General features: G+C 37.0%; 1 protein-coding gene across 1 annotated transcript; it reads right to left on the bottom strand.

Moving 5' to 3' along the window:
- Positions 1–1,713: 1,713 nt before the first annotated feature.
- On the bottom strand, positions 1,714–18,921 carry Tkz (tyrosine kinase-like protein). The gene is given in 10 exon segments (NM_001114997.1): positions 1,714–1,905; positions 2,269–2,563; positions 3,845–4,108; positions 10,346–10,477; positions 10,480–10,930; positions 14,466–14,610; positions 14,613–14,646; positions 14,648–14,653; positions 14,655–14,996; positions 18,827–18,921. Coding segments are annotated over 10 exon segments (1,956 nt in total).
- Between the last annotated feature and the right edge of the window lie 625 nt (positions 18,922–19,546).

A 19,546-nucleotide genomic window follows, 5' to 3' on the forward strand; every position in this document is an offset into this window, starting at 1 on the left:
AATTTATACATACATATATATTATAATATATATAAGATTTATACTAACTAGGGCACTGACTTTATTTCATAAGTAACGTTTTCGATCACCACGAACAGATTACAGCGTACATACGTAATTATTGTTTATTTATATATATTTACGTAATAATATTATATTTCACACGAAAACGTATCGATGGTTATAAAAAAAAAAAATTGTCGGAAGCCGTGCGTGAAGGAGATCGGAGGGTGTAAAGCGATCTAAGCATTAAGTACAAAATAAGACGAACGCCTCCGTATGAAATATGAGGGTTATCGGGAAACAACGTAACCAATGTTACAGTTCTAATCACTATTCGTACCGGAGCAAATATATATATCACTTAGCGACTAACGGAGCGATATCGAGAAACATTTCGAGATGCATTTTTTTTAATATATATACACACAGACACACTTTGAACTTCTTTGATATAAACTAGCTTTGGCTTCACAATTACATTGTTAATTAAAAACATTGCAACGTTTCAATCGCAAACGCAAAGCTAAAAACAGTGCGGCTCCAATAGGCAAGTCGAATGATTAATTATTGTCTCTTAAAAATTTATGATGAATTTATTAGTTAAACAAAAACATCATGTTGTTAACTATAGCATGAATGTCGCTTTGCGGGAAAGGGATAGAGCATCACACTCGTCTCCACTCTCCATAAAAACTTACAAACACATAAACTAACTTTTCACAGTTTAATTTATTTATAATAATAACGTACATATCATATTTGATAAGGTATTTGATTACAAACGTTAATTTAAACTCAAATATTAGTAGATACAGTAATTACATTTATAAAGCATTACCCTTTTAGAGAAACTTTTGGATTACGTGACATCTGTCTGAACGAATCTGAATCAGATCGGGATTTTTATTCAACGAAACCGGAATATTATTATGTGAATTTAACCGATTATTTTATTTAAATTAAGAATCGATAATATTCATAGTCCAAATAATTTCTGAATTTATCAAAACGAAGCACTTTTTTTTAAAAATATCAAATACCCTATTAAATCGATATAATAATGTTGCAGACGTATCGATTGAAACGACCACGACACTGGTCGACTATTGTACATTGATTGTTCGCAAACGCAACGAGCGGGACTTTTTGGCGGGAACGCGAGGAGTGAAGTTGTGTGATTTGTTTTATTTTGTCTATTTAGTGTTTCTTCAGGTTTAAATGTGTAATAACAGTGGTTTATTAACTGTTTAGTATCTGTGAAAGTGCACAAATGTGGGAAAGTGAAACAAAGCCGCTGAACGTAACATCTCGGGATCCTCCCAAAAAGTCCATTGAAAAAGTCTCAGTAAAAATGACGACCATTTCACTGAGATTATATTTCATCCCGTATCATCTCATCTCATTTAATTTCATACCAATTGATTTTTATTATTGATAAAATGTAAATACTTAAAAAGGCGAATTATATAAAAATCTTATTACTTGACACTGGCCAATGCACAAACCGTGCCAGAGTCAAAAACGAAAGAAGCGCATCGAGCACACACACAAACACACAAAGAAGTTCAAAGGTCGCCCGCGAGCTCAGAACCTCGTCTCCGCGACGTGTTCGTCGATCGCGTAGCATCTGCATCCCGGGTCCCGACCGTCGCTCCGACGCGATCGCTATTCCGCGCCCGGGAACAGAGTCGGGCAGTGGACGCGCCTGGATCACGTGGTCGCGTAGTTGAGACTCTTGCGCTGCAGGAAGAGATGGATCTCACCGAACGTGGGCCGGTCCAGTTCGTCTCTCCGCCAGCATTCCAGCATCAGCTCGTAGAGGTCCCGGGGACAGCCGGGGGCGCGGTCGACGCACTCGAACATACCGTCGTCCGCTTGTAAGTGCGACAGATTATCCAAAACCTGTAACAGTTAAAAATTACCGTTTCCTAATAACTATAATAATATATAGACATCGAATCAACGCTCAACGAACGATATTTAAATAATCAAATGACAGCTAAAAATTTAGGTTTTTTTTTCTAACCTATGCCGATAGCCTTGAGAGGCTATTTCGGTTTCGCCTTAGCGTGTAGGTGAGCTCACGGGCCTCAAACCGGGAGAGTTGCTAACACTGATACCTTGATATACGAATTCCAGATCTCAGTTTTTACAGTACAACGCATTACTGCTTCACGGCGGAAATAGGCGTGGCGGTGATACCCGTGCGGACTCACAAGAGGTCCTACCACCAGCAATTCCTCATTAATTTTAATGTCACTGTACCCAAAACGTTTTCAAAGGTGCGTCGTCAGTCAATCGTCTCGTACGTACCTCGCAGTCGGTTAGGTGCTCGTAGGGGCGCCGTCGGCAGAGCGAGTATATCTCGTGCAGCGTGACCGCGAACGCCCACACGTCGCTCTTGGTCGTGTACTTTCCCCGGAGCACCGACTCCCAGGCCGCCCAGCGCAGAGGCAGCGGTACGCGACCGTCCACTTTATAATAGTCGCAAGTGTACGCCTCGTTGTCGGTGCCGAAATCGCTTATTTTAATTTGATAACCCTTCCCGATCAGACAATTCCTGGAAAGTAATTAAAGAATAATTGAATATGCAATTTCGAAAAGGGCACATGTCGCATATTTTGTCAAATACGTTTTTTCATATACATGTACTTTTGAGGTTTACCTACCTACACCCATTTTATAATAATTCCAGTAATTTTCATTTGCTAATTAACACTAAAATATATCTTAAAAGTTAATATTTTAAATTTTACACTGCTTTAGAAAATAATCAGTTTTTTTTTTCATTTTTTGAACATTTTACGTTTTCAGAGATGTGCCCTTTTCGAAATTGCATATTCAATTAGTTTTCTTTTTTTTTATTAGCCGAGCAGGCAGACTAGCACACGGCCTACCTGATGGTAAGTAGTTACCGCCGTTCATGGACGTCAGCAATGCCAGGGGCAGAGCCAAGCCGCTGCCTACTGCTTAATACTCTCCACAAGCCTCGTTTGAAGAAGAACATGTCATAGCGCTCGAATAACACCGTGGAGGGGAGCTCATTCCAAAGCCGGATGGTACGTGGCAAAAAATGTACAAAATTCTCAATGTCCTATTCTCAATGTCCAATGTCTACTACCGGATCGGAATCGCGACCCATTGAGAAGATCCGGCGAGAAACTCAGTGGGCTGTGTCTGTGGGTTAGGGTCAAGGACTGTGACCGGTGCTTGGGGTCTTGAAAGCACCGAGAGTGAATCCGGGGGATCCGACAAGACATATTTCGGGCGACGGCGGCTTTGCTTTGCCTCGTCACCTAAGTCTGATAAGCTAGTAAATTGACCTATACATACTTGTTAAAACTTCAAATCTATTAAATTATTAATGTAATCTATATACTAATATATAAATCTACAGTGATTTTTACGGATATTCCGTTATAACTACTGAACCATGAATTCGATTGAGTTGAAACTTGGTATCCATGTAGAAAATACATGTACTTAATGGATAGGCTATTATTTATATGAGTGTTTTTTTTTTGTTTTTTTTTCCTACCTAAGCTGTGAGCCTTGAGAGGCTATATCAGCGTAACCTTAACTAGGAGGCTCACGGGGCTCAAACCTAACGTTGCTAACACGAACCCTAGCAAGAGCCGTACTTCGCAGAATCTACCACCGGATCGGAAATGCGAGCCACTGAGAAGATCCGGCGAGAAACTCAGTGGGCTGTGTCTGAGGGTAAGAGTGTTGGACTCCCTAATAATAATGACAATAAATAATAATGTTAAATGCCCTGGCGATGTAATGGGCGAGTACGGCTAGTGTTTAATGTTTATTAGAGTTAAATACTGCTTAAGACAACAAACGGTACCTAGCTGCTAAGTCCCTGTGAACGAAATTGAGCGATTCGAGGTATTGCATTCCAGCGGCTATCTGCGTGGCAATGTGCAGGAGCGTGGCTGCCGTCGGCGGAATAGCAGCCCGCAGGAACGCACACAGGTCCCCGAGCTCAAGGTACTCCAGCACCACGGCGAGGGGCGGCGAGCGACACGCGCCCAATACCCTCGCGAGGTGAGGCGAGGACAACGCGGCCAATATGCGGACGTCGCGTTCGAACTCCTCCCTGATTCAATAACACGACGCGATTTAATATAATTAGAATTTAGCGCTCGGCTCCGAACACGAGACGATATGTAGTGACGCAACAAATTTAATCAGCAAGTATGAATTACGAGTTCATTTAAAAAACAATACCTACTTCAGAACAGTGTTCAAGTAAAAAAAAATCATCCATTCTGGGGAAAAAATTACCCGACATTAAAAAAGATGCATCACGTTATTATTCTATATGTTGCAATCTGAAACGGCGGAAGGTTTTTGACCACGAAAACATTTCCTTGTTATTGATTTGAAAATGGAAATAAAAAAACTTTTTAACTGACTTTGGATAAAACACGGGGAGATACTCGATTACTAAGTTGGTATTATATAATTATATAACTAAGAGTCAAATTGAGTAAGTATAATGAAATAAGATACTTCATTCCGTTGTTATGCGTTGCATCACTATATATATATTTTCGTTTCGACTCAACCCAAAATACCTATTTTCTATATTGAAACCAGGTAATTTGTGTATAAAACTCGTTGAAGTGAACCGAGCGTACACCTTAATCCAACCATCGAAAGCACGTTAAGCCCATACAAAGGAATTCACTGTACAGAATGCATGCAGTAAGCCAAAACTTTTTGTTTTAACTAACAAAATCGCAACGTTTGGTCCTATTGCGAATTATACCAAATGTTTTATACTTAATTCATTGTTAAAAAATAACGACACTATTTTATGAACGTATTAGTAGTAAAAAACATCGTAATGTTTGCTACAAAAGCGTTTAAGATTAATAGGTTTTTTTACTGTACACAAAAATAAATTTACTAAATTCACCATGGTTACGAAAAACAAAAAACATTATGAAGAATGGATAGTGTGTAAGACACAAATAATTGATATTACTTAATTTATTATCAATACTTTTTTTTATTTTTATTTTTTATTGCCCTTGTAGGCAGACGAGCATACGGCCCACCTGATGGTGAGTGGTTACCGTCGCTCATGGACTTCAGCAATGCCAGGGGCAGAGCCAAGCCGCTGCCTACCGCTTAATACTCTCTATAAGCCTCGTTTGAAGAAGGACATGTCATAGCGCTCGGGAAACACCTTTCAGGTAGGTACCACCACCCTGCCTATTTCTGCCGTGAAGCAGTAATGCGTTTCGGTTTGAAGGGTGGGGCAGCCGTTGTAACTATACTGAGACCTTAGAACTCATATTTCAAGGTGGGTGGCGCATTTAGCTTGTAGATGTCTATGGGCTCCAGTAACCACTTAACACCAGTTGGACTGTGAGATTGTCCACCCATATATGCAATTTTTTTTTTTATTAACCACAAACTTAAACATCGAATTCATGCATGTGTGATTTTACAATATACTTATAATAAGGGTGTAATGTATACAGAAACTAGTTTAAGATGTATTAGGGATAGAGCTATAGGCGGCGCATTCAAAACAAACCAAAAAACATCTATAGAACTATGGCTCATACATGATATACCTCTCCTTGAGCGTGGCGTCGTGACATAAGAATTTGACGGCCACTAATCTCTTCTCCGACGTAATGGCTCCGTTATATTCAGGCACACCGTCCGCTTCCGCTACGTAAACCTGATGTTTTCGTTTCGTAATATTAATCAGTTTTCAATCGAAATACACGACGACACATAACGATTTTCGACAAAGCTGACATAAGCTGCTATCGATATTGCAAAACAAAAATACTTGACGATTTTTTATTGCAGTATTCATTTTTTCATAAACACGCAATGTAACCATATTTTTCGAATTGTTTTCCATTGCATGCAGTCAAAAATGAGATAAATGCAATGGATTTTTTATTTTATTGAATGTGTTCCTGTGTAAGAGGTTATTTTATACAATCACTGACCATAGTATAACAAATGTGAATGTATTATTCAGTGGATGCCAACTGAGGAAAAGTGAACACAAATAGCTTTATGACCATTTGTATAGCTTTCGGCAATACTGAAAATAGTGCTTTTTATACGCCAATATCGGTTTAAGTTCTGAGGTAGGAACATTTTTTTTTTAAAGAAAATACGTACCTTTTACCTTATTTTCGAAAAACACGATGATAAACACATCATTCATCAAGTTAATTTAATAAAAATCAAATACACTAACTTTATAGCTTTGTGTAATTACTGCTGGTAGATAGATCATGTTGTGATTTCGTATCGGTAAGTACCACAACCATGTTTGAGGCATGAGACAACAATTATACAATATAATTGAGACTTGAGGTGAGGTAGCGGAACAAATGTTGTATTTTCACACTTTATCACAATAGGTGTGATTAATATTATATTTTTATAGACAATACAAATTCTAGTAGTATTATTTGGGCATTTAAGAATATTAACTCCATTTTTGTTACGATTATCTTGAAGCTAAACGCGTAATGATTAAGCAATGAACATTTTGAAATGTGAATGCAACGAAAAGCGTAGTGTGAACAGCTCGCCATCTCTTTCTAACACAGCCGCCTTACATTAGCGACGTCGTTACGAAACGTTATGTTATGCCGTCTCTTTCTACCACAGCTGCGTTACATTATGACAATCACCCCTTACACCGATTTCTAAAGTTTATTTATTTATAAATATACAATGATATCATTTTTGTTATGACCATATTTAATTGTTTGACGCTAAGTACGTACGGTTCCGAAGGCGCCCTCGGCTAACTTAGAGATCATCCGGAGTCTGTGCCTCGGGAACTCAATAACGTTAGTAGTTTCGAGGCGTCTCTTCAGATCCAACAATATTTCTTGTTGACTCGGCGACTGAAATAATGATGGAACAATGAAATGAACTTAATCATATAGCAATTGGTGCAGTCAACATTAATACATCTACATATATTTAAATATACAAAGGCAGTTTTTCTTTTGTTTTATTTAGTAACTCTTAAACGAATTTTGCGTTATCAGCAATAAAATAGGAACACGTTTTTATACATAGGCACAGGAAAAAAATATAAGAAAAAATTAAATTATTAAATAAAATATATAAAACGAATCTAAATCTTGAAACATCAGTGATTGTGGTCGATTTTCGATCATTGGGCGAATACTAACTACTCTTATAAAAAAAAAATATGATTTTATTTTATACATTTCACGATGGTCTCAACGAGGTGACAGTGTTTAATTAATTTATGATTTAAATATAATCAAGGTGGCGGCATACGTGGTGTCTATGGACTCATCCACATTAGAGGTGGCTAATATAACCATTAACCAATAAATTTACCGGTAAAAAAAATTAACACTTCTATTCGATAAATAAAATTACCCAAAACGGTTAAAAATACCGTTTAACAAACACACTGCGTGTAGTGGCATAGGCAATTATTGGAAATTATATTTATGCAAGTTTCAACTTTATTTCAACACGTAAGATTCATTTTCGCCTTGCAGATGTTTTCAACTTATCATGTAAAAAATATTGAATTTTATGATTTCATTGTATGCTCTATACCCCTCAAAATAAAGCACAATATTTAAGTTGGTGTATTTTACAGTTAATGATAATTTTTTTCGTTAAAAAATTGAAATGAAACGATATTTTTACCGAACGTGAAGATGACGCGATTGGTTGATTTTTTAAACGTAATATTTTGTTTGATACTTGACATTTTGGCGGCTCAGTGCATCTTTTCTATTATTTTGGTAAAGTTGTGTTTTTGTATTTTAAGAGATTTGTACTTTGTGTTTGTGTGTTTTGACTTTGTTTTTGTGTGTTTGAGACTTTGCTTACTTTGTTGTTGTGGATTTTTAAAGTGTATATCTAATTTAAAATGCCGAAACGCAATGCAGAAATATGGGATCATTTCGAAAAGTGCTTGGGAGCGGAAAAAATTGCAATGTGTAATTATTGTAAGAAAAATCAATTCAAAAATATTGAACCAGCGCACCGCCGTGGTGGAAAATTTGTAAAGAGTTTTTCCCACTAATCATTTCGTACTAATTAGTTAAGCTAGTTAGCCCTAAGCCTGTAGCTTCTAAAGTTCACTGAATCGAAAATAAATGTAAGAAACTCTACCATTCAAGTTTAACATTAGCAAAATTAGTTTTTCAACGAAAAGATTTACCGGTATTTTCAACCAATAAAAATATCGGTAATTTTTTTTATCAATTACCAGTTAACAGATAAATAAATTCAACCATTAACGCCATCTCTAATCCACATACTTTTATACTAAATTCATGCATTCATCGCTGCAAAAAACATACGTGCAGTTGACACGTAATAGCAGTGATACCTTCAGAATTATTATATCTCATTCTTTCGCAGGCTAAATACGTATATTTGTCTCTTTCGGGTGTCATTTTTTCGTTTCATCTAGCTTCAAATCCCAACGGTGCCAAAGACGTTTCCAATTCAATAAAGCAATTCATTTTACCAAAACGCACACACTATACAAACTTAAACATAAATTTGTTGTTTAATGACAACATGACCAGATGAAAATATCGACGCAAAACTATAACTTAATATTACGTAGAAAGGTCAAGACTTACTCTCGTGCTTTGTTTGGATCGTACGGAAGGATTGAGGGATCGTCTCGTTCCGAGGTCAGGTAACGTGTCCATCGGCTCGCCAACAAGCTCGGTAGCTTGCTGGGAAAGCGTTTCTCCCATCCGCTTCGTTAACAACGGAGCCGAACTCAATTCTGGTACCGCATAATCGTAGTTCGAACTGTCTGCTCAGATTTAACGTACATACAAGTTAAAAAGAAATTGTTTTTATGTCATAATGTGATTCATGTGTATCCGTAAAAACATTCTATCTCCCTCTTTCTCGCTCTCTCTTTCTTTAATACAATCGTTAGAGGAGGATGAACAATTAGTTAGATTTCCTGGCGGATATAGTGCACGATATATGCGAAGTGCTATCAAGCGCACGTCTAGAATCATGGACTTGCAATGCACTTAAAATTAACAATGTAGTCGTCAGGGGTCTAATTATATTGATCAATCATGTTTACAGCTCGTGATACTCTTAGTAATAAACGGGTGACTACAGTAATTATCTGGTGGATTACATTCTTTTTGATATTTATTGATATTATTTATAACATTGATGAAACAATTTAAGCTGTAAACGTCTTGAGGTATACGAATGAAGCGTTTCATATTACGTGAATTGAAAAGATGTTGTCTCTTTCCCGCAAAGTGTCAGTATAGTTTATATTATGTAACGCAAAACTTCTGACGTCATATTTTACTATAGTGCGCTCTCTCTCTAACATGAAATCTAATTATTACATTATAGTATAACAATCTACTATTGCTATTGTATTTTCAACTAATTATTGCTGTGAGATAAAAAGAATTGACCCTATAAATTTATTATACTTACCAGAGAGCGCGGTGTTGGAGTCCTTAAAATCTTTCATCTCGAGCAGGACCGTGCTGTAACTAAAGTAGGGAGCGCATTTGAGAGCCTGATAGGGCTCCTGGTACTCGTCTGACTTGACATCGAGACCGCAGTCTAAGATCATTTTGTTCTCGGGTAGCATAGACGTACCGCACCCACTGTAGCTCTCAACGGCCCGTTTCTGCGAGACAGCCGACTTCGCAAGCGGAGAAGCGAAACACTTCCTATGTTTGTGTCGGTGTATTATAAGGAATATCGCAACGGCCAACAGTATGACGAGAGCGGTCAACACTCCCACGACAATCGCGACGTACAGCGGATCTTCCTGATGGGCCGTCGAAATAGGTACCTCTTTACTTGAAATCACTTTCGTTTTATCCTTACTGACCGGTGGCTTCATACTTTCCGGTGTGTAATTGCCTTGTGCTACGTCTGCAAAATGATTTAATTGAAACGATATTATAATTCCCTATGAAAATGGTATATTCTAGTAGACATTTGTTAACCGAAAATTATATAGAATAGTCGTACACCGATACTGCTATCCCGTTTTAGATACAAGCAGTTTTAAATGTTATCAATTATAAGTGCCACTATTTTATTGTATATTAATTATTTATTTAAATTTAATAAACCAATACTTCTAATGGAATTTTATTTATTATAAATCGAAGCAAATAAAAAACAAATAACAGCGCATGACGTCATATGTGGCTAATCATAACAAGTTTATAACCTATTGTTAGTTTATATTAACTTTGAATAACGTCACACGTCACGTTTTTACAAGAGTTTACGTGACATTTAAAAAATGAGCTGTCTCTATTGATAAAAATACAGACCTGAATCAAAAACGATCTCGCTAACAAGTATCCACCTCGCGGCAAACTGAAGTTCGATCCGCACCCACTTCCCTATTCTATGGTGTAGTTTAATGCTCACGTTACGAGCGTTCTCGAAGATCTTGTCTTGAACGTATGTATAGTGGATAGGTTCGTCTTGAAAGTGACGACCGCCGATCGAAAATGATATAATTGCTTCAGAGAACACCTAAAAAGAGCATGCTTTGTAGGATGATCCGTATTTTCAACAAACACGTTGCGATAGTAATGCTTACGAATACGTACTAGTACATCCCTCATGAACTTATTATTACAAAATATATGTACAGCGCTGAACTCGCGGACTTTGTCGAATTCGAATATGATGACCGGGGGATCTGGTCTCGAGTCGTTTCTCCAGCCGACCCAGGCGGAGTTCTTAGAGGCTTCTCGGATGTCGTCGCTTCCGAACTGACCGTCCACCAGTTGGCCCAAGCCCCCGCGGAGCTCCTCGCCCCACTGACCGTCGTAGATCATGTCCGTGAGTTCGATTCCATTACTACGTCTATCGCCTTTAGGCATCGAATACGAAACCACTCCCACTGAGAACAAATTATTAGAGAAAGCGTAACATAAAAAAAAAAAAACTATTTTTTTTATTGCTTAGATGGGTGGACGAGCTCTCAGCCCACCTGGTGTTAAGTAGTTACTGGAGCCCATAGACGTCCACAACGTAAAATGCGCCACCCACCTTGAGATATAAGTTCTAAGGTCTCAAGTATAGTTACAACGGCTGCCCCACCCTTCGAACCAAAACGGATTACTGCTCCTCGGTAGAATAGGCAGGGTGGTGGTACTCACCCACGCGGACTCACAAGAGGTCCTACCACCAGTAATTACGCAAATTAATTTTTCTTCAAAATTGTTTCCAACTAAAAAAGTCTCATTATTCTGTAATGATCCTGATTATTTTGTAAAATATTTACTTTAGAGACACGTACGAATCAATGTATGCATATATTGGCAATTATATGATGTTAGCTAAACAACATAGATGTTATCGGCGCCTATTACCCAAGCTACAGTAGCACCCGATCGGTTACAAGGTTTCAATTAAGTCAAGCTGGTTTTAGCTTCCACAACTATAGCTCTGCACTTTAGACATATACATATTATTATATCAGTTTGCGGACTAGCCTCCAGAGATAGTAATTAATGCACCACGGATATTATAATGTAAATTTAACCAAAATATAACAGGTGAAAAATAAAAGCACGAGTCTAAAACGATAGCTTTACTAATGATTTGTATGTATTTGGGTGTGAATTCGAAAAACACGTAAACTCCAGTGGTTTTAAGTAAATTTTTAAATCATACAACGACAGAACCTTACATACCAAATGTCACACGCAATAAAAATATCGTTGGCGAATGTAAAAAGCATGCATCCACTTAGCAATGCCACGGTTACATCGTGCCACAAAAATAATGTCTAGGGAATACAAAATAGTTAAGATCGTTTACTGGAAGCCGTTTGCTGTGAGAATTCCGAGAAAGTGTTGTGTACATGCAAACAAATTATAAATTAAAATTTAGAGACACAGTGTTGCGGCGCCTGTTTTTTTATTGTATCTACTATACTCAAATAGTCGTTAAGTGTATTGAAATTTAAAGTAAAATTTTACTTTTATACAATTGCTTAGAAATGAATCAACGAGATAATTATAATTTCGTATATTATAAAAGATAATCTGTTTGAAAAACACAAATTTGTATGTATATTTTGAAGACGTTTTAATCGGGTTTTTTAGTGTGAGCAACCCGTCTAAGCTGCGTACGTAGAATAGTTAGTTAGTTCTTAGCCCAATTAATCGCTCGACCAGAACGGCCGGTTCAATGACTTAACGAAACGACAGTAAGTAAAGTCAAGGCGTAAAACAATCATGATCAATCTTATCGTAAAGCAGACCCATAAACCTATCAACGATCGCTTAAAATTCAGATCGTACAGCAGATTGACAGTTGCAAAGAATGTATGTGTCCAAAAAGAATTTATATACGCGCAATAATAGTAATTTAAGAACTGCAATATTTTCTCGTCAAACGTCCGACACTGCACCGGCTATGATTCAATGACATTGCATATTATTTATATTCAACACGCATGTTCAGCGGGCACCTGGCTAGAATACCTATTTACACAAGCGGAGATGTTTCAATGCGCCTGTACCGGGATACGAGAGTTTGCTTTACACGATTACTTATTGTACGTAGCAAACACGAGATGTAATCAGACATAAATCTATTGAAATAAAAGGAATAAATCTCATTTTCGCGATTGCTTGAACTACATACAGATGGGGCCGTTAAGCAGTCATGTGCTGATCCGTTCCGGTTCGTAGTACAGGATAGCCACTTACATAATGCAACTGAGACTTGATTCTCGTGTCTCAAATATGTATGTACATTTTTTTTTATACTATGCTGATAGCCTTGAGAGGCTATTTTAGCGTCGTCCTAATATAGGTGAGCTCACGGGGCTCAAACCGGAGTTTTACTAACACTGGCTCTACCAAGAGCAGTGCTTCGCAGAATCTACTACCAGATCGGAAACGCGACCCACTGAGAAGATCCGGTGAGAAACACAGTGGGTTGTGTCTATGGGTTAATTTGCTCGTCGAGCCCTTCGCCGCAACGACAGGTTCGACAAAGACGGTGACCGGGTACATTCATGCTGTGGTGTAATGTCACCAAAATCTATTTTACATTTCATTTCGATCGTCACCGGTCCGTTTACAGCAAAAAAATACATCAATTCTAGAAAATACTTCTTTGGTAACGTACTATGAGAAGCTTACCTAAAATTACAGTTCGAAAACCTTAGCTTTCGTGTTCAATGTCTAAAAGCAAAACAACAAAGGCAATTTCGTAGTTTTCTTTGAAACATTTAAACTGTGCTAGTGCATAAAAAGGGCGAACGGCAAAACAAAAAAAAAAATTAGCTATTACGTAAAACATACAGAAAGAAGCAAATTACGGCATTAATACACGTACATGGTATTAGCTCATGCAATTTGCCTGTTTTTGCTTACTAGCTGGCGCCATGTCCGGTAACGGAAAGTCCTTTTCGCCATTTAGAAATAGCAACATTGATTCGTGTTGCCGTGTTACTTAAAAGCACGATAGTTGATTAGATGCTTTATGGAAGACCGCGAATGGGCTTGTAGATCGTAAACATGATCGTGATATTACAGAGACCAGTAATTAAGCATAGTAAAGACTTCTAGTAGGCGTAGACGAGCCGTAGTCATAATTCATTTGTAGTATGTGATTTACTTAAACAAGGTATGAGATACGTCGTTATAATCAGCTTGCGCGTGACGTGTTCGTCGCGTGAACATACAGAACCCACCACAACCTGTTATTAAAGTCTGGCATCGCACGACACCTTATCTAAAATTCGTTCTAAATGTTCCAGAAGTTAAAAGAAAAATTCACTTGTTGTGCACCTTGTTGTATACCTTCCTTTTTTTAATCTAAAGCGACATTACTTCTGCGAATGTGTTTAAGTTTGTCATTAATATATGTTAGGCTTGTGTTTTTTACATCAAGTTATGAGCGGTGCTGTCGACTCCCAATCCATTCTCAATAAATTCTCTTTGAAGGTGCCATCCAGGTTACCTCGTCGCCCCGTTGCTCTTTTCAGCACCCGCTTTAGCAGAACCAATCTAGGCAAGCACTCACCTGCTCCTCGTCTAACTAACCTTTATAATAATCTATTCAGAAAAGTTGAAACCTTGACATATTTGGCGATTCCCTTCCAATATTCAGGAACAAAATTATAAAAAGTTGTTGTTGAACCTCAGCCTCAGCCTTGGTCTGAGTACTCGGGTATTACTGTCCTTGTTGTCTTTCTTTTGTTTTTAATTTTTTATTATTATTAATAGTATTGTTAAATCTCTATTGATATATTAATGTAATGCATGATGTGATTGCCTCTAATTAGAGTTGCAGTTATCAATTGCTCTATACATGTCAATGTTATTTTATGTCTTACTGTAAGCCCTGTTGGTAATCCTTAAATAAATAAATTACGGATTATAGAAAAACAGAAGTAATTTATAGTTTACACTTACCGCTCCAATAGCATCCATACAATTCAACTCTCATACAAACAGTCCGTCTATGCGAACTGTAAGGAATGAAACGAACTTTGGACGCCCAGATCGGCGGCTCTAGATGATTCTTCTTTTCCAAGTATGTGTTAGTATTACCGGTCAGTTTCTAAAATTAATATTATTTTTCATTTTTTGCGAAAATAAACTTTGATAAATGTTATACAAAATGTTTCTAATGGAAAATTGATACTGACCTCTTGGCCGTCTAAGCTCCTGTATCGTACCCATTTCCCAAGTTTAGGGCGCCAATATTCAAGTACGTAGGCCTCCGCGTACTCTTGACCTTGGCCGTTACCGAAACGACCCTGGGTGCCTGCACCGGTGATTACGTGTACAGTGTGAAGGTCAATTTCTAGCCACTCTGTGGATTCAGTCGTGATTTGGGATCTAGGACACCATGCACCTCCTTTGATGTCTTGATTTAGCCTGACAAAACGAAGACCAACTGTTAAGAGTTCGATTTTATAAAGCACTAGCTGACCCGGCAGACTTCTTAGTACCTTAATCGATAAATTAAAGACCTAATATTTTGTATAAAATAAACTTAAAACAAACAAACGGAATACGTCCGATGGGGGACACACCAAAGGAAAAACAAAATTGTTACTTTTATTTAATTCCGAGCATTTTCATATTTATCTACCTTTTAAACCTTCTTTGGTCTTCCACAAATAATTCAAGACCAAAATTAGCTAAATCAGTCCAGCCGTTCTCGAGTTTTAGCGAGACTAACGAACAGCAATTCATTTTTATATATGTATACAGATTATATAAACAATTCAAATCAATTTAAATCGTGTTACTACGTAATAGACTTCATTTTTATTATATGTTTATTATTGTTATGTTACATTGTGTGTTATAAAAAGGCACTAAAATGTGTGCTTAGAGTAAGAGCCACAATGGGAGAATATAAACACACATTTCAGGATTAAAACTACTTTCTTTTACAATTTATTGTTAGGTCAAAAGTTTCAGATATTACATTCTACTTCAATGTTTAGTGTTATGTGTAAATCAGAGAGTGAATTCCCAATTAGAACAAAACGAAATTTCTTGTGAACAAAACCTTCGTATTGTTGAAATTACTAATTACATTCTTGTGTTAACTCTCCGAACGGTCAAAGGGCAGACTCCCTAAGTGCTTACGAAGTCGTAAGTAGTATTCAAAAACTATCCTAGTTCTGACCAATATGAAATATACAAAAGGACTTTTGCAACCGGCTACTGGTATATAATTTACCTCTATATTAATTTGCGAAATAGCTTTACGGCGACACAAAATACGTGTTGCCGTGGGAAAAGAAACAGACATGGCGAGGGTGGTCGTTTTACAATAATTAATACGATACTTTAGACGTTAACTAGTTTTACGGCGATCATTTAAGAATTTGTAAATTCGTCTTCATTTCTGAACGATATCGTTTTTAATTAATTTATTTGTGCTACAGTTTGTCTGAAACAGCAATATTAGCTTAGAGAAATGAAGCATGTACCAAGTACGTTTACAATATGGCTTTTTAAAATAATAGTAAGATAATAATTTCATTTCATACAAAATAAAGAAGAGAGCTACAAAGGGGTCACTGACAAAGAGAGTACTCTTGAGGCGCTTGTGAATTCTTGTACTGAGCTACTCGACTAACTTAATTACTGTTAGCACCGACGTTGCAATATTTTGTGTCAGAAATTTCATTTTTAGGAAAAAATTCATGACTTATTCTATTTAGAACCATATTAAATAGTCATCACGAATGTAGATACAATTATTAGACGCATTGTGATCAAAGCGCGTCCGCCTTACATATATCAATCAAAGTTAATAACCGTGTACTCGTAGTGTTGTTATTAACGCTCACATTTATCTGGTGTCACCGGCCTGTAGTGCAATGTACAGTCCAAGCGGCCACTCTCGACTGATCATTAGTTCCGAGCTTCAATCAACATATCACAATACGTAATCGTCAATGTTGGTTTTACCCTATAACTTAACGCAAAGCTTCTTATGGTTAAATAGTGTACGTTTCTAATTTTAATGACACAACAGGTTCTAGAGCTAATATTGAAAATAAGAAAAAAAATGATAATACATTGTGTATTATTATTTAATTCTGGTAAGTACGCTTCACTAGGAAGGCCGTGAGTTTATCTGCAAACCAAAAACAACAAATAACAGAATATGTTTAATAAACTAGCTGACCCCGTAGACTTCGTAGTGCCTCAATTGATAAATAAAATACCTAAATTAAAAATAAAATAAACTTAAAACAAACAAAGTAATCCGCCCGACGGGGGACACAGTAAAAGAAAAAACGAAATTGTTTGTTTTTATATAATTCCGAGCATTTTCATATTTATTCACCTTTTAAACATTCTCTGGACTTCCACAAATAATTCAAGACCAAAATTAGTCAAATCGATTCAGGCGTTCTCGAGTTATAGCGAGACTAACGAACAGCAATTCATTTTTATATATATATAGATAATGCTTTTTTCCTTCAATCATAAATTTCACTTCTACACGCAAAAAAGTATCAATCTTGTTTTCTGAATTCATTCGTAACGATTACAAATTTAATGATCAATTAGAAGAGCCGAGTGAATCAACATATCAGTGAATAAGTAGGAGAGTTCCGTGTATTTTGTTACAAATAGTGGGCACTGGTCTCCTTGTCGCTGTCAAAGGAAGAGCTACGCTTTCTGATCAAAGACGAACGTTATATTATACGGAGTGGCAATCTGAAATTTAAATTGAGGCAGACTAAGACTTCTAATCATTTGCATCGTTAGCAAGACGGATTTATAGTGGGATAGAGTATGTCGCACATCTGACATCACTTGGTACAATTCCGAGCCAATCGAATTCCGAGATGGCAGACATTCAACGCGACGAATTGGACGCGTGGACGAGACGCTTCAGATGCACGCATCAAGAATGCTGGTTTATAATCTGTGTAACCGCACATTTCAATAGCATCCCTTTATCAACAATGACCATAGATTATTATGATGTCCAAATTTTAAAGGAAACGATTAATTTTCGATGCTAGATATAATTAATACATGCACACTATTATGTGGTGATTATGCACAATCAAAATTACCTACTATTTTTTATTATACAATTTGAACTTTTATTTTAATGAACATATTTCATTCGAATTTAACACTTTATTTTGGCTGTGAAAATTAATATTGTACTTCGACAAAAACAAAAAAACACTTCTAAACTTATAAAAAGTATATTTTTTTATAATTTTAATCGCTAAGGTATAGTTAGTATCGTGTCTAACATATCGAGTTTGCTAAAAAATGTTTGCGTCGTAAGACCTTGGATTGGGGTCGTTAAACTATTATTAATGTGGGCTAAGCTTACGCCATGGACCGTCTGTTAATACTAGAAGTGATGTACAGCGATGGAGAGATTCTATGTGCGGGATAAATCATTTATTCTTATTTCGGACGATGTTAGACAAGCCTGCGACATAGTATATAGCCACCGCGAAACTGGAGTCTGTGTCTTGTTACATTCTCGGTTGCAAAATGATATGACCGAGACAGGAATGCCATTCCATAATTCGGTGAATTGCGGCGAGAAATAACAGGGTATATACATATCCGAGTAGTATGGATCGCAGAGTAATGAATTGGAAATGAGAATGCGATGTGCTATGCGATAATTCAATGGAACTATTCATATTTTAAAAAGAGCGAACTCATATGTATATCGTGATTAATCGCCGCGATAGTCTAGATATTACTTATAATCGTCTCGAATGTGACAATCCGATACTCATAACACATGAGACCATTATAGCTTGAGCTTATTTAATGCGTGTAAATTTTTATTCGGCAATTACAAAGAAGTCAGATACTATAAAAAATGATGTATCTTGGTATTTTGTTAATAAAAGTTTAATTTATTGTCTCGGGTTGTATTGTTTTGATATATATATATATATATATATATCCTTTCTAGCACTATTAAGATCGCAAAAGGTTATGCAACCTTTGCAATGTCAATACTACAAAGGAAAATCTTGTTCAAATACAAAACTACAATAGTCACATAAAAATCATAGTCTCAACAGTTTCAACATTAAATTAGTTTATCCGTTATGACTTATAATTTTAGTACTATTATATATCTATACAACAAGGCTTAATGTCGTTGCCTATTAACCTTTCCCAACATTATAGAGAGAGTTTACATTATGTAAGCGCGAACCCTGAAATATATGTAGGTACTACTACTACGTATGTATACTAATTAATATACACATATTCACACATGTACTAGTTAATATTAATATGTAGACAGATTGTCATACCTTCCGTTCTGCGGCGCGACGTTGCCATCGTTATAACAAGAACTAGCAGTGACGTCCTTGTCGGCAATCAGGCCGCTCTCCATTCCGAGAGGCGCTATACATTGAGCTGTGAACAATGAAAAAAATACAATAACGAGAATAAATGAATAAAAATTAAATTTGCCGTTGTAACTAAACTAAACGGAGACTTTAGAACTTATATCTCAAGGTAGGTGGCGGCATTTAAGTTGTAGATGTCTATGGGATCCTGTTACTACCTAACCCCCGGTGGGCCGTGAGCTCGTTCACCCACTTGAGCAATAAAAAAAAAAAAAAAACAGTTGCCCAGCGGATGGTAAATGTCATGCTTTACCGTCTGTCATTGACGTCGATAAAGCCATGCTGCAGCCTACTACTGCCAAGGATTCGATCCAAGATGTATTTGATGATTATATGTTTATTTATTTTTTTATTACTTAGATGGGTGGATGAACTCACAGCCCACCTGGTGTTAGTGGTTACTGGAGCCCATAGACATCTATAACGTAAATGCGCCACCCACCTTGAGATATAAGTTCTAAGGTCTAATAGTTGCAACGGCTGCCCCACCCTTCAAACCGAAACGCATTACTGCTTCACGGCAGAAATAGGCAGGGTACAGTACCTACCCGTGCGGACTCACAAGAGGTCCTACCACCAGTAAATACCAACCATTCGTTTTACTATTAC

The sequence above is a fragment of the Bombyx mori genome, chromosome 1, assembly GCF_030269925.1.
Source record: "Bombyx mori chromosome 1, ASM3026992v2".
NCBI lineage: Eukaryota > Metazoa > Arthropoda > Insecta > Lepidoptera > Bombycidae > Bombyx > Bombyx mori.